Source organism: Gallus gallus, chromosome 3 (assembly GCF_016699485.2).
Source record: "Gallus gallus isolate bGalGal1 chromosome 3, bGalGal1.mat.broiler.GRCg7b, whole genome shotgun sequence".
NCBI classification, from domain to species: Eukaryota; Metazoa; Chordata; class Aves; order Galliformes; family Phasianidae; genus Gallus; species Gallus gallus.
Genome location: NC_052534.1, coordinates 72,484,531 through 72,501,222, shown reverse-complemented (window position 1 = coordinate 72,501,222; position 16,692 = coordinate 72,484,531). Strand labels below are relative to the sequence as shown.

Here is a 16,692-nt window from a genome sequence, read left to right as displayed (position 1 = left end):
TTTCTTATAGGAAAGATTAGGTATTTAACAAGGAATGACACCTTATTAAAAAAAAAAAGTCTGTAGTGAGATGGGAAGAGAATTTGACAAGTTTAAAGAGAAACACCATTTGGTTTGTGAACTCCCAAATCAATGTGAAAAGGAAGCTAGGTCAAGACAGGCCACATCTGGGCTCAGACTAAGAAAGCTGCTTTCTATTCCAGGCAGTTTAGGAGGAGATGTGTGACATCATCTAACTATGAAATGAAGCAGCAGAATTTGTGTTGTATTCAGTGTGCATCTTTTGGCAGAAATACTTAAAAATGCTTCTCTAGGCATGTGTTCTATCACCATAGCTGTTATCTGCAGCTAGAAAAGTATGGAAAGGATCATCGTTGAAGTTAAAGGCAGGCAATGGCTAAAGGATGTTCCCGTGCTTTTCATGCTTTTTGAAAAGAGCATACTGTGTTGGAACTATTTCTGAGTGTCATTATCTTTTTTTGACAGATCAGTTTGTATATTTGCTTGCTCTGACTTGTGGGCTTCAAAAGGTACTTGTCAAGAATTGTGCTTTCAGCTTTCTTTTTTCTTTTTCTTTTTGGAAGTAAAGGCAAAAGGATGATTCACTTTCTGGACTCATATTTGGACCTAACTTGTCTTCTCCCTTCCCAATCCACGAAAATAGCAAGCTTGAAAAATCAGCATTAAAAGTGTTTGGCATAAACAAAGCTTATAGTTTGTACAAAGATAGGAGAAAAGAGTTCAATCTAGTTTGTGTAGAAAACAAAGTGAGTGTGTGCAGAGGTTTAATAAACCAGTCAGCTGCAAATAGAGGTGATGAATTCTTGGCAGTTGCAATCAGGTGATCAGTCTTAGTTGCAAGATACTGCTTAGACACAGGTAACCACTAGAACTCATTGTCCAGATTTGCCAATTTTGCCAAAATCTACATGACATATGTTTAAAATGTTTCCTTCTTTCTTCTGCCTGTGGTTCGAAGCAGTTCTCACCCACTTGACGTTATAGACTAAATGATTTAGGTGCATTGGCTCTTGGTCGTGGAACAATCTGCCTGGAGGTTAAAGTAGTTCGTAGCACGAGCAGCCATTTTTTTCTTTTTTTCTTTTTTTTTTTTCACTGCTTAATTTCAGCCTACTCCTTTAAATGGACGCAATATTCTTTCTCTTGGCTAAAACTGATTAGAGAGTCTTATGCAAAGTATATGCTCTGTGTGCTTCATGTATGTGGTGGACTGCCTGCAAAAGCTATCTGGTCCCTCTGTCCAAACAGCAAGAGATGGCTGTGATTTGAAGTAGGCCAGAACTGGGGGATATTGAGGGAGAACCTGGATGGGGCTGTTAACGCTACGGATGGTAATGCCTTACAAGCCATTTCCTGTGTAGTGGAAGGGAGGCAAGTTGTTCCAGCCCAGAAATCGCTTTAGTAGTGTCAGAGGAATTCAGCTCAGTCCCCAGAAGTCTTTCCTCTAATAGGAGAAATCTTTCTCCTGCCCACCCACCCCCATTTCCTGTATGCAACAGTCATAGGTTAGTAATCACGACTTTTTCCCTTCTCTGAATTACAAGCCCAAGTGAGGTCTTTTGGATTCCTTCTTTGTGGGCCACAGCGTAGCTGGGGACAAGTGGTGATCCATCATTTTATTTTTTCTTTCTACTAAAGAGTTTCAGGGTTTTGAGTTTTTAGCAGAAGTACCTTTTTCTTTTTGACAACTGTCTGAAATATGTTCCTTTGAGATCCTCCTACACGGTATGTATTCGCGATTTGTAAATGCACTATGTCAAAAAAATGATTCAGTGGTGAGGCAGTGAGCTATTTGCATGTCATGAGGTCTCAGGGAAACAAACTGACCCTCAGCCTTCTTCCATCCAGCCAAATTCTGATGGGACCCTCAAATAGCTCTGGCAAAGTGTTCTGTTTCTTTTGGACTTGACGAATGCTTGTTTCTGTGAAGACGTGTAATTATTTCTTCCTCTATTTTGCTGCAGAAGTTACCAGGAGAAGCAGCTTGGAACTAAATGTGAGTATCAAAGCTCATTTTCCTTACTCCCTTTACGTGATAGAACTGTGAATTTGAATGGCTACTGCTTCTTTAAATTATATGCAGAACCTATGCATATATAAGAAATGTTTGACTTTATGTACCAGAAGAGAAAGCACACATTTTCAGATGAAATAGTTTTTGTTTTATGAACTGGCTTGCTCATTAATGTGGGAGAACATTGTTTGTTGTATCCTTTGTTGTGAGATGGGGGCTCTTCTGTTTACTCCAAAGAACAAGCCAAGAAAATTGCATATACTGTTTCCTGTTTGAATCTCTTTATCTTTTAGCAAACCTTCATAGCTATTTGCTCTCACAAGAAAAGTTGCAAAGTAGTGCCTTCTAAAATCAAATGACAAACGTTTAACGTAGTGCCTGATAAGTCACAAACATGGATTGCCTAACATGGATTGTTCTTGTTTTTTCTTTGAAGTAAAACCAGTTTCCAAGCTGGTGTTTCTATCAGTATTTTAACTTGTTGTGGAAATCATGTGGCATCTCAAAATTCTGTATTAATAAGACATTTTCTTTTGTGTGTCACATTTTTATGATATAATCTTGATTTGGAATTTAAAGGGGAAGAGAATTGAAAGGCTATACCACTGCCTACTGCAATTTGGAGTAATAAGGTAATAAGGGTTATTTGAAGACTACATGTATTAATTGTACTGATACCTGATTTCACAATGGCAGTCTTTTTGATAAAAATTAAATTTGGAGGAGACTATCAGACTTTATTTCCATTTTGGTAGTAGGAATGTTGAAAATATTTTTGTCAAAAGATCTGTTTTTACACCTGGAGCTGGACAAACTCTCTTATATTTAGAAAACAAGTTTCAGATGCCTTTGTTGTGTTTAATATTTTTCCCCTGTGAACAGTTGACATTTCTGAAGTGCTTTAATAGAACAGGACAGATCTGATGTATTAATGTTACAACAGATTGCTGATGGACTTGCCATACATTTGATTGCAGTCTCACAAAAGTCAGTTTGATTCACACTTGTGTAATTGGTAGAAACTTGAGGTGACATACTAACCTTCTTGCAAGATTAGAGCCTAATGAAAGCAAAAGCTCCTTGAAAGAGATTCTGATCTATTGTGACCTGTGGTATCTCCAGGTTATTTGCAGGCAATCACATTTTGCTAAGCGTGTTTAGTTGACTTGGTAAGATGTAGGTTCTGCCATAAAGCAATAAGCCCAGCTTTCTACATACCTTTTTTTCCATGCCTGAGTTTTACTTCTCAAAAATGTTGAAAACTTTCCGCATCGCCTTACCATGAACAGACAGAAGCGTGAAAATCTTCACCAGTGTGCTTCCTAATGTCTGGGCTAGAATCAGAAGGTGAAATCCCAACCTGGTCAGATGAGCAGTACTCCTCTCGGTTAAACAATCTCTGGGCTCTATCAGGCTTTTATATTACCTAAGAAGTAAAACTTGCCTAAGTTTTTCTGCATGTTTCCCTGCCAATTAAGAGTAAGATGATGTCTTATGTCTAATTCCTGGATGTTTTTGAAGATAATGATTTCTAGCTCAGCTTTTCTATTAAAATCTATATAGACAAAGTTGGGGAATTGGAATAAAGAAATGCTGCTGGTATTCCATTTGTGGTCCTGCAGTGGAATTATTCTTCTGGTAATCTCCTAGTTTTAGTTAAGAGGCTGTGAGCTTCTCATTTTATACGCTTATATTTTCCTGTAAAGTGTAAGAGGGATGAAGTAAGGAGAGTTTTGTAGAAATACACAGAGATTACTCCAAAAACAATGAACTGATATCTAAAAATAAGTTCATAAAACCCCATGACATAAAAAACCCCATGACATAAAAAAAAAAAATCCCATGACATAAAATTCTGTAACAGAGATGCAGTGAGGGAACAGATTATTGCAAAGACTAACTTATCTCCCTTGGTTGCCTCCATGATAATGACTAAATTAAGTTTCTGCTCGGAATCACTCTGGAGAGGAATTTTTCTCTCTCCCTTAACTATAAAAAGTGCCTTGTGAGTTAGCCTCGATAGGCTTAGGTAAGCTTTTGTAATATCCCCTTTTTTTCTGATACTGAACTACGTATACATCAGCTGTTATCCTCTCCTGTTTCCCTTTCTCATATTAAGAGAGTTTGTTTTATTTTACTTCTTCTATAACAGCAGGTTACTTTCCCTCTCAGCCACAGTTGCCTTCAATTTTGAATTTGTCCTAGGTCCATATATTAGAACTGGTAAATCCTTGCACATCTCAATGTATTCCAGATAAGGCAGCCTGTTCAGATCCCCTAAGTCATAGCTGGCATGGGAGGCTGACCACCTGGCAACAATCATATAGTGTTTTCACGATCCCAGGCCAGTGCCATGACTACACCCTGATGACCAGATTTGCCTCATGGCAAAGTCATAAAGACTGGCTGCATGCCTTCCCATACCTGCAGGTCTGCTCTCTGACCTTGAGCAAGTCTCACAACTGTGTTTTAGGGTTACTTTATTATCATTAGAAAAACATTCTGAAGTCTTTGAAAAGAAGACTGAAAAATTTCAGAGAGTTAAATTATTGCTCTATTGATCAGAAGCCCAGAGCAGTGGTACGTTATACATGGATATACGAGGAGATGAGTCTTTCTCAAGTGACCTCTACAGTTTCTAATTCAGCCACACCATAATTCATTTACATGTTATAGCACATGAAATTTTGGCACAGTTAGAGCTGTGTGAATATCTGGATTGAGGATGCTATTTGTGTGTAAAAGAAGGAAAAAGATTAGAGGAAAACTTTGTTTAGTTTTGTGCTTGGAAATGAAGAGCATTAAGAATCATTTCAAATTAAAAGCTAAAGATGTTCTTTTTAAACATAGCAACAGAATTTTTAGATGCATCTATTCACTGGCTTTCACTTTTTACTGAAAACATTTACTACATTTATTGTAAGGTAGCAAAAAGGGATCAAACTGGATTTGTTCCTTAAAGGTTTCTGCTGCTTTTTGCCACTCTGCTGTCTTAGAGACGCCTTATCCCCCATAGCTGGTTGGTTACAGGTTCTGAGCATCATCCCCTGTTGAAACTGGTCATTTCCATTCCTGATTTGCTAAGATAGTTGCTTTGCTACTGCTAAGTATCAGGCTTCACACTGTCATGTAAATATCTTCTGTGTACTCATTGTTCCACAATATACTTGAGTTAAATTGCATGTTCTTAAAATGTTCCTAAATGTCAGAGAGGAATTTCTTCGTTTTTAACAAATTTCCTCCAGCATTCTGAGAATTAAGTGATGGGTTTTTATTTCTAATGATTTGAGTCAAATGCTGACTGGCTGAGATGTTCTGATAATAGTTTTAATTTTCCTTCTACCAATATAGGGCAATCCTAAGGTGAATTCAGAATTTGGGTAGAATGTATTTGTAATCATAGAAAAAAAAAATATGAAAGTCATTGTGCCAAATAAATGAAAAAAAAAGAAATCTTTTCACATGCCAGAACATTACAAAAATCCCAGGAGAGCAGTAACTGAAAGGTCAATAACCTTACTTCGTAATAAAGAAAGACAGAATACCAAGATCTATTCATTTCAGGGTCTAATTTTAAATCATTGCCACTTTTAGGAAGATAGACTATGTTAAAATAGAAAGAAATATGTCCAGTGTCTGGCACAGAGATCGGAGGGCTTAAGGGAAATGTTAGGATACCCAGTCACGCAACTGCTCTGAAGACTCTATCTACTAAGAAAACAGAACAGGTAAAGAAAGAGGCACAGATATTTCAAGTACATGGGAAAGACCTTACAGTAGGTCATTGGCAGGATGTGACAAAAACCCAGAGCTGAGAGCAGTCTGTTGCTGCTCACAGGGTACGAGAGCTGAAGTTAAGATGGAGTTGATGCCATGATATGCTCTATCTTGTTTGGCACGATGTTATTTACTCAACTACTCAAGTCTTCAGAAAGTCTTCAATTAACGTTTTTATTCTGGTTAATGTCTAATGCACAAAAATACATATTTAAAGAAACAACAAAAGATAATCTCTACTCAGTCCTAGTAACACTCCTTTGTTTTTCCTCTCTGTGAAGGAAAAACAAGAAGTCACAGATGTGTGCTTCCTTGAAAGGCCATAGTGAGTTGTTTTCTGGAACTGAGCTTTTACCCACAGAGTCGTTTACTCTTTTGCTGTGTTGAAGTTAAGTGTGCTAGCTTACTATCAACAGTGAATATGTCATAGAAGCAAATATTTTATTTTTTTGTTTCTCAAGTCCAAAGAGCTGCAGCCTGCACTTGATGACGTGCACAGATATAAACTGGTAAGGTTTTCCAGTTCTGCAGTATGTTTAAAGCAAATACAGGGCAGAGCAAAAATAATGTGAAAAGCAGCAAAGTACTGTGCTATAATCCCACATTGTTAGTGAAATGCACACACAGCCACAGTGTAGTACTTTGTCTTGGCCACCTTGATGCAAATGTTGAAACCTTGTAAGTGAATTGTGCTTAGCACTCACCAATAGATATGAGGACATCAACTCTAGCATACAGAATTAAAAACTTAATCCAGAACGTATTAAATCACCCAGTTTGACATCTATGAATTGAGTAGAAATGTTCAGCTATGGTAATTTATATACGTATGCAGGTGTTCCTAAGGTCCTGTTCTAAGAGAAGACAAAGCCCCACTTCTGTGTAATACCTGGGGGAAAGAGACTTAAGAATATCCACAATGTGTTTTTCTGGCACCCTTTCTCACCCTTTGTCCGTTATATTCTTTAACCAATTCATTGTTATAAAAGCAACAGAATGCAAAGCGTGCACATCTTCAGATATTCCCCAGCAGAATAGACCTTTTATCATCTATCCACTTAGCAGGCAGAGCAATGTATGCATATGTATTTTAATCAGACTGTGTTATTATTACATTCTTTAATTCCAAAGAGATTGAATTGTAGAGAATTATTGCTGCTGGTGCTCATAGCAATGCCTTTGTGTTAGTTAGTTAGTGAAGAGCACATAGGCAACCCTCAATGTGAGATTAGGCTGCTGGTGGCTGCACTCAGCACACTCCTCTGCTTGATCCTGCCCCTTGGTTCTGCACAGCTTTCCCTTGGGAGGGTCTGTGGAGGCACATCATAGTGCTCCTCTCTGCAGAGGAGACTGCCTTAGCAGTGGTCGCTCTTAACAGCACCTACATAACAAGGGAAGCTACACATGCTATGCTTGCTGTTGTCAGCATTTCTTAGGGTGTGTACAACAGTGGCCTCACAAACTGACCTATGCGTCAGCAGCCCCGAGCTTATCTGCAGAACCATGTCATCTCCGTCTTCAGGCTGTTCACTGGGCCTAAAAGTGTAAATACACAGGAATAATGGTAATGGAGGTAGGAATCTACCAGTGCTTCTTACCAGTAGGCTTTGCTCTTCGTAAGCTGTAATGCCACCTAGCTCGTGGCAGTCTTCTAACACAGCTAAAATCAGAAATCTAGACTTGGTACTAGGTCAGGTACAACTGAGACAGAAAAATAGAAGGCTGTGCTGTCTTGCCATTTGGGGGTTCTGTGTTTGGATTTGGAGGGATGAGGTCCCTTTATATATATATATATATATATATATATATATATATATATATATATATATATATATAAAGTAATGAAAATCTTTTCCAATTTTAGTTTGCTTTGAAGCTTATCTGCCGCTGCTCGTCCTTTACTTATTGCTCATTTTATTTCTTAAAGCAGTTCTAAAGTAGGTCACAGACTATTAAGGAACCTAGCTAGATAAAGTGTTAGTGAGTGGTGGGTTGTTGTTACTTTTTTACGAGGATTTTAATTCTTGTGGTATCTTTGTTCTCACAAGATGCTCTCCATCCTCCCTTCCGTCCCTGAACTAAAACATGAGGTAGAGGATCTCCGTTCCCTGCAGTTGATGCATCTTCAAAGGAAAGATGTGGCCCACCTATTTTTCAGACCTTGAAGGTTGCAGGCAGCAGCAATGCTGCCTACTGAAGCTCTGTTACCTCTGATTAGTAACCAGGCTGTTTCATTTCATGGTCTGCCTGCACCTCACTGCTACTGTAGCACAGGCATTGCTGTCTACAGTTACTGCTTTCCCCAGGTAGGTCCCAAAGGCAAGACTTCTGTATTTGTGGGTAGGCGTCTTCCTGTCCAACCGTGTTGTTTAGAGGTTGCTGTTCTCTGGGCAGACTTTTGGCTTTACTGCATTGTATGAAGAGGAATTCATAGATTCGCTGAATATCCCAAACTGGAAGGGACCCACAAGGATCTTTGAGTCTAACCCCAGGTTCCACACAGTACCACTCAAAATTCAAACCCTATGTCTAAGAGTGCTGTCCAAACACCCCTTGAACTCCAGCAGTTTGGGGCCATGACACTGTCCTGGGGAACTTGTTCCATGCCCACCGGCCTCTGGTGCAGAACCTGTCCTTAACCCTCAGCTGTCCCTCCCCTGACACATCTCCATGCCGTTCCCTCGGGCCCGGTCGCTGTCACAGAGAGCAGAGCTCAGCGCTGTCCCTCTACTCCCTGTGAGGAGCTGCAGCCGCCGTTGAGGCCTCCCCTCGGCTCCTCTACTCCTGGCACGCACTTCCAACATAGGCAGTTTTAGCATCGATCAGTAAGAAGTGCTGCTCTCATTTGCACGCTGCAGATGAACCAAGTGGCAAAACCTCTGATCAGGACTTCAGCGTGGCTCTTCATTTTTACCTTTCCTTTTTACTCAAGCACTTTTAAAGTCATTTCTGCAATCAGGAGACAGTGGGTGAGAGGAAGGCAGGAAGGGGGGCTGTAGGAAGCCAGGCTGGAAGGGTAGGGGGAAGAATTTGTTTGCTGCTAGAGACTGACTGTGACCCCCTGACCACTTCAGCCCCAAATTATTAATGTTTCTTTTTCTCTTTCAAAGATATGTAGTGCTTTTATACATTACTATTTTCATGTGAGTACAATGTATTGTTCTGTTTCCACCATTTTAACTGAATATCACGCAACACAAAGATCCTTTTTTTGCTACCAAGTTTCTTACCTCCAGCTGATCACACAGATAGCTATAACATTTATTATCCCAATGAAACTTTCATTTTCAATCAAAAATAAAACACATGCTTTCAGTAAAAGATTTTCTGCTGAGAACTTGAGGTATTTCTCACCAAATTTCACTTTTTTGAGTCCTTCTTTTCTAAAGCAAACAGACATTTTCCATTAAGTTTTGTTTATTTGCAAATATTTGCTACTAAAATACATGAAAATTTGAAATAAAATAAAACTATTAGAGCATTTTCAACCCAACTGAATGCAAAAATCCTTTTTTTTTTTTTTTTTTTTTCCTTCAAAAATACCCTAGTGCAATGACTTCTTAATTTAAATTAGTTTTGGAAGCTTATAAATGCTCATGTTTCAGAGCATGAATTTAATCCTCTAAAAGGGATTAGGAAATGTTCCTCATGAGCAGGTTGTTGCCATCTTGCACAGGGTTTCTTGCATCTTTCTTAGGTTGATTTTGCCTGCTGAACTGACAAAAGGTAAGTGTGCTTATAGTGATTTCACATTGCAAAATTATTTTTAGATCTACTTCCTTTTAGCTTGGAGAAGAGAATGCTCCGGGGAGACCTCATTGTGGCCTTCTAATATTTGGAGGGAGCATATAAACAGGAGGGAAAATGGCTGTTTACGAGGGTGGATAGTGATAGGACAAGGGGGAATGGTTTCAAACTGAGACAGGGGAGGTTTAGGTTGGATATTAGGAGGAAGTTTTTCACACAGATGGTGGTGAAGCACTGAAACAGGTTGCCCGAGGAGGTTGTGGATGCCCCATGCCTGGATGCATTCAAGGCCAGGCTGGATGTAACTCTGGGCAGCCTGGTCTGGTGGTTGGCAACCCTGCATACAGCAGGGGGTTGAAACTAGATGATCATTGCAGTCCTTTTCAACCCAGGCCATTCTATGATTCTATGATTCCCCTGCTAAATTCTGCTAAGTAGTTTAGATGACAGTACTCCAAACCCTCCCTTATTTCTCATTGTTCCATACAGGACAGGGGCTAAGCAATGCTTTGCTGCCTACATTTCCTTCTTAGCCAAGTTGTTGACACAGTCAGGATGACTGAAGTCCTCCAGACCTCTACACCTCTTCTGTAGCCAGGTCTGCATTAACATCAGCTGAAATTTAAAATAACCAGTGAAGAAAAGGAATTTTGTCTTGCACCAGCCTGCAACACTCAAGTTAACAAAATCTGTACTGTTGCAAACAAGATACCACAGACAAGTCAGTAACTCCTTCCCATCAAAAAGGGCTAGGGTTTTGGGCCATACTCAGAGCTAAATATCATGCATCCTGACAAAAGACATGCTGATTACATTTTTCAGTGACAGTACAAAGTAGTGTCGGTCTTTCTTAATTTCACACATGGCTGGGACTTGAGAATGCTGAAAGTGATATTCCCCTGCAGAAATGCTGAATCTACTAAAAATGGTTGCTGTTTCTTTGTTTGTTTTTTTGGACAGAAATTGTTTCAAATCACTAGTTTCCTTTGCCATTTCCTCTCTAAACAAATTTACGCAATTCCACTGAATGCATTTTAATTGGGATGGATTTAGAGACTCTGTTTATCAGATTTGAAATATTAAGAAACATTAACATTAATGATAATTAAGAACATATTTGCTTCTCTACTTTTTAAGTCCTACTTCTTGCTTATCCTTGAAATACCATACAAAATCTGTGCTTCAAGGGTACAGGCAGCAAAGCTGTAAACATACATTCAAATTCAAGCATTCCAGCTGAAAGCAATTGCATTTCTCTTGTGTTTAGACTACATGCATGTCTGGCTTATACATGGAATCACAACAAGTCATCTACAGGAGACCCTTATTCCTTTTATGGGAATGACCTCGCTCCTTCCCAAACTCTCAGAAGGGAACGGTGAAGTTTTGAGGACTGTTTTGCCTGCTGTTTTATCATTTTGCCTGCTGTAGGGAGCCTGCTTTGGCAGGGGGGTGGGACTCGATGATCACTAGAGGTCCCTTCCAACCCCTACAGTTCTGTGAATTTCCATGAATTTAGCAGTGATAAACCTCACTGTTTTCCATCACAGAATGTTTGAGGTGGGAAGAGACTTCTGGAGTTCATCTAGTTCAGCCCCATTCTTAGAGCAGGGTCTCGAAGAGCAGGTAGCCCAGGACCATGTCATGTTGGATGTTGAGCATTTCCAATGAGGGAGACTCCACAGCCTCTCTGGGCAACCTTTAGCAGCACTCCGTCACCTGCACAACACAGAAGTGCTCCTGGCATTCAGAGGGAGCCTCTGGTGCTGCCATTAGGCATCCTGAAAAGATCCTGGTTCCATCCTCTTTGCACCCTCCCTTCAGATATTAATAAGCATTGATAAGATCCCTCCTGAGCCTCCTCTTCTCTAGGCTGAACAGTCACAGCTTTCAGCCTGTCCTCATCGTAGTAATGTCCCAGTTTTTCAGTTGTCTTCTTGTCCTTTCACTGGACTCTTTCCAATATGTCCATGTCTCTCTTTGTGTCCAAAACTGGATGCTGTGTTCCAGGTTCAGTCTCACCACTACTGAGCAGACATTAAGGATCCCCTCCTCTGGCCTGTTGGCAATACTATCCTTAATGTTGCACAAGACGCTGCTGCTGTTCTTACCTGCAAGGGCACATTGCCAGCTCAGGTTCAACCTTTTGTCAGCCAGGACCCCTAGATCTTTTTCTGCAGAGCAGCTTCCCTGCTGGGTGCCCCAGCACATCCTAGTGCATGGAGTTATGCCTCCCCAGGTGCAGAGGAGGTGTATGTTGAATTTCATGAGTTTCTTTTCACCCCATTTCTCCACCCTGTCCAGGCTCCTCTGGAAGGCAGCAGGACCACTCAGTTTATCAGCCACTCCTCCCAGTTTTCTGCCATCTGTAAATTTGCTGCAGGTACACTCTGTCCTGTCGCCTAGGTCGTTAATATCGATGTTAAGCAGCACTGGTCCCAATGTCAGACCCTGGTGTATGCCACTTTATTTTAAACTTGCTCCTTTAATATTCTACCTCAGATTCACTAGTGATTTTTCATCTACATCTTAGGTTCATGACTGCTCTTGGAAGCTGAGCAGTTCAAGTCAGTTAATTCAGAATAGTCTAAATGTCTGTTAAGTATGTAATTCACAAGCTAATTTGGGTATATTTCTTTACATGGCCCTTTTGTACCAGATGCAGTCCTCAGACCTGTTTTGTGGCTAAACACATACGGTATGCCTGAGAAGTCTGCCAGGATTTTACATGAAAAGGCACACCAATACGTGACTGAAATATTTCGTGGCTTCATTTGATTCTGTAAATCTGACAGTAGCCTTAAAGGGCTGAGATTCACAGTGAACACAGGAGAGCATTCTGACTGTACCAGACTCTGAATACCTGTAAAAAAGTATATGTAAGAATTATTTCAGAAAAACAAAAGCAGTGATCTAATACTTAGCATTAACCTTACTTCCTTACTTGAATGGCTGCTGTACATATTGACAGTGCCCAGGAACCTGGATTTGTGTTCCTGAGTAACAGCCTTGGAGAGGCTGGAATCAGTACAGAGCAATCCACAGATGGCTTGTCACTCCTTAACCACAGAGCAGCATTACTGAACAGCAATAGTGAAAATCAGCTGAGCTTGCTGTGTTCAGAACAGTGCCATTCTGACTGGAATGGCTGCATCTAATATTGGTATTACGTGAGGAATTGCACTTTTAGACTCTCATACACTGATTCATTAGATGTTAGGAATAAATTATTTACTCAAAGGGTGGTGAGGCACTGGCACAGCTGTCCAGAGAAGCTGTAGTGCCCCATCCCTGAAGGTGTTCAAGGCCAGGTTGTATGTGGCCCCGGGCAGCCTGACTTGGTGGGGGGCAGTCCTGCCCAAGGCATGGGGTTGGGGCTGGGTGATCTTTAAGTCCTTTCCAACCTAAGTCATTATATGATTAGTTAAAATAATAATAATAATAACAATCCAGCAAATCATCTAGGTTTAATTCTGTGGCCAGTTAGTTATTTTTCTGCCTCCTTCATTGGACAAGCTGAGTGCTGTTAGTGAAAGTTCTGTGGCTGAATGTGAGAAAATACCTGCCTTGCTGTAGAAGTGCTGGGGCAAGGGCATTCCAACTTCTCTGTAGCTAGCAAGGAGTGCCTGAGAGACACAAGCAAGTCATGTCTCTTCTGCAACAAAATTTCTGTATATGTCTGTGCAACAGCACATCCTTAGTCCAACCACTTCCACTGCTCTGTTCTGCTTGTTTGAAGTTTGAGAAAGTTGTAAATTACGTTACAGTGGAATAAAGGACAAATTTAGATAACTAACACCAATGTTTGAGTTTTTATGGTGTAAACAAAGCAGTCAGCAATACCAATTAAGGAGAAAATTGGAGAATACTTGTGATGCTCAATCCTCCTGTTAAGACAGAACTCTTGCCCTTTTCACTTGTGGTCATAGAGTGCATAAACACAGTATAATGCAGTATGGTGTTGTTACTAAATCATCCTCTCAATTAGCTGATTTGTTGAGATATTCCACCAAATCAGTGTCACTAGTGGTCAATGAAGCACCATAGTCACACTGATACAGTCAGCCCTGGTCAGCATGCGTCTTGACCACTGACAGCAGAACTTCATCAGTGATTGCTCTGCACTCACTTCAGTGCTTCCAGGACCTGACTTTGTGTTACTGTGCTGTGCCACAGCGACAAAATAGCTCGTGCAAAGTTAATGCCTCTGCCTCTGCTTTCCTTTACCTGCCTGTTTTGACATGACTTGTGCTGTGTACCTCTGGTTTCTATTGCTTCTCTGCCCATTTTTAGAAGAGTAAATATTCTGGCATGCTTAAACGCTCCAGCATAACTTCTGGACAGAACTGTGAAAATTACAGATACTCTTGGGGAGGAGAGAAAGAAAGGGTATTGCTAAAGCTTTGGACATACAGCATCCACTTATTTGTCCTTTAGAGGGTGTTGGTTGGTTGGTTATCACTTTTTGGTTACTTTTTGTTTACTTTATTGTTTTTTGAGGGATTGGGACTTTTTTTAGGTCTAGGAGAACACTGTTAGAAACTTTCATTTATAAAATAATGGTCTTGTTAGAAACTTTTCCTTGAGATGATGTTGTTAGCTTTATAATGCAGTTGTAGCCTTGAGTCACTAATGTATTTTGCAAATGTATGTGATGAATTATCCAGCAGCTTTCAAAAAACAACAACAACAAAAATGGGGAAAATGAAATCAGGAGATAAATGCTAATAAGCAAAAACATATTTCAAGATGAAAATATGTACTTAACTGAAAATAAAACAGTGCCTGAGTTGGCTTGCAGGGGTGTAACCCTCATAAGGGATTGATTTGTTTTTCTTATCCTTCAGTGTTGTGACACTGATTTATTTTGCCATCATTTTTCCTTCTTTATGACTGTCTCAGAGCCCTTGTATGCTCTTAAGGAAAAAATGATGCACTTGAATGGTAGGCTTAGTTAGATCAGGAAATAGCACATTAGAATTTCCACAAAAAATATCTTTATATGTATGAATAGATGCACATAAGTGTATGATCAACATTTCTGTTCTTTTTTTGTTTCTATAATCTAAAGTGTATTAATATGTATTTGTGGAGAATATTAAGATAAATTATTTAGACATATATTAACATTATGGCTGTGCTTTTTAGCTCCAATGAGGAAGCCATCATTCCTTTCCTAATGATCGTACATTTAGCTGGTTTTCATGGACTTGGCAAAAATTTTAATATTGTTTTCTTTGCTAGAAGACTTACAGTATCTTTATCTTATAGAAAATCATCTGAGTCTACAGAAAGTCCCTCTCCTAATTTTCTGTAGCTAAGTTCTATCTTCATCGGTTGGAACAGTGTGCAGACGAGCCAGCTCTGTTGTTTTATTTTCATCTGCTTTAATCATTCATTCCATCAGACTGCTGCATTCTCAGATCTGACCCCAGGGACATCAGCTGCAAGATCTTCACATCATTGGCAACATCCTCTGTGTCTCTAGGACTACCCTAATGCTACAAGTCACAGAATCACAGAACCGTAGGGGTTGGAAGGGAACTCTGGACACTGTCTAGTCCAACTCCCTTGCTAAAGCAGGTTCCCAACAGTATGTTGCACTGAAATCACATATCTGTGCCTACTGTCTACATAAGAATCAGCTGTACTTTAGCTTTGCTCCAATCTAGATAATAAAATCATCTTTTCCCAAGGAATGAAGAAATCACAGTTTTTCCCTTCGCCTGGGACACGAGAGGGCAGCTGGAATGCTGGAGTCAGCTTTTCATTCCATGAGAGTGAATAGCACCAGACCTCCAGAGATTTCTTAGCTGACCTTCAAAACAAGAAGTCTAGCTTCCAGCAAACTTAAAGTAAACATATTTCTCTAGAGATTAGGATCAAAGTGCAAGAAAAACATTCTACTTAACTACGTGGTGCTTGTAACATTATTTATTTATTGGAGCAAGGATAAGTGGAGCTGGGGGAGATGAGATTTTTTGTTGTTGCTGCATTGTCCGAGGGTAAAAGTAGCGAGCAGAGATTACCCAGATCTTTGCCAGAGGATTTGCAAAAATAATCATTCTTTCTCATACCATCTCTGCTTCATACCCAAACATGGTCCTATTTCATCATGGTCAAACTCTGAAGAATTTTTCTGAAGAAATCTTTTCTGGACTTGAGTGCTTTACCAGAGGAACAGCCTAATCATACCTCAGCTCTTGGTTCTGGTCTTGGGGATACTCTTTTAACATTCCCCAGTAACCACTGTGATACATAAAACAATATTTTTATATATCACTTTGTTCCCATATCCATGCAGGTTTTATGGAGGATAACTACACTACAGATTCAGAAGTGCTTAGGTATTAGAAAAGCACATCTTGTACAAGCACATAATCTATTCTTCTTGGAATAGATTGGCCTGGGGGGAAAAAAAAATAAATCTAGAGAACAACTTTTTGAACAAACTTGTTCAGTTTGCATACTTTTCAATAATGTGAAATCCTATTGCCATTCACCAGAATGAAAAAAGAGATGTATCTGAAAATATATGAAATTACTTGTTGGTAAGCTTTGTGGGGGGGGGAAAAAAAAAAAAGGACTAAGTAACAGATAAGTTCTTCGTACTGTTAGGATTTTGCTGTTATCACTTTTAGGCTGAGATGGAACTCTGTTGGGAAGCTGAGGTACTGATTCAGAACAAAGGAAAGTGGAAAGGTAGTGTGGTGAGGGTAATCCTCAGGGGCAGTTCATAACACTAATTCCCATAAGAAAAAGGAATGAAAGTTATTCTGAAATGCAGTTTCAAGTCTGTCCTAAAACTTTCAACACAGAGCCCAGTTAGCCGCAAGCATCTCTTCTTCACTGCCTCTGTAAACACCAATTTAGAAGAATTCTCCAATACAGAAATGAGCAAAGCTTAACCATGATTCTAATGACAACTAAGTAGTGATCACGTACTGAATTACTACACTGTGCCTAGCTTTTAGAGTTGAGCTGATACGTCTTGTTTTCTCTTATATGTTGGTTAATTTTTTGCACACTCAAAGCACTATTTGGTCTTAAGGAAATGGGAGTCCATATCCCAAGGATATCACAGAAAATATATCTGTAATATTTTTAAGCAAGCACATATCTAAGCAAGCATT

General features: G+C 39.8%; 1 protein-coding gene across 9 annotated transcripts in view; it reads left to right on the top strand.

The window, feature by feature from the left end:
- The first annotated feature begins 1,445 nt into the window (after window positions 1-1,445).
- FHL5 (four and a half LIM domains 5) overlaps window positions 1,446-16,692 on the top strand; it is a 27,924-nt gene continuing 12,677 nt past the window's right edge. For 4 of the 9 annotated variants that reach the window (XM_040697169.2, XM_025148755.3, XM_040697167.2 and 1 more), the window contains exons 1-2: window positions 1,446-1,526; window positions 1,986-2,017. Coding sequence is in view for 1 of the 9 variants with exons in the window: in XM_046938895.1 (XP_046794851.1) it covers window positions 1,934-2,017 (84 nt within the window). In the remaining 8 variants the exon portion in view is untranslated. Of the gene's footprint in view, window positions 1,747-1,867; window positions 2,018-16,692 lie in introns of those variants that run through there. The other 5 variants (XM_015284614.4, NM_001277723.2, XM_015284612.3 and 2 more) reach the window with 2 other exon arrangements.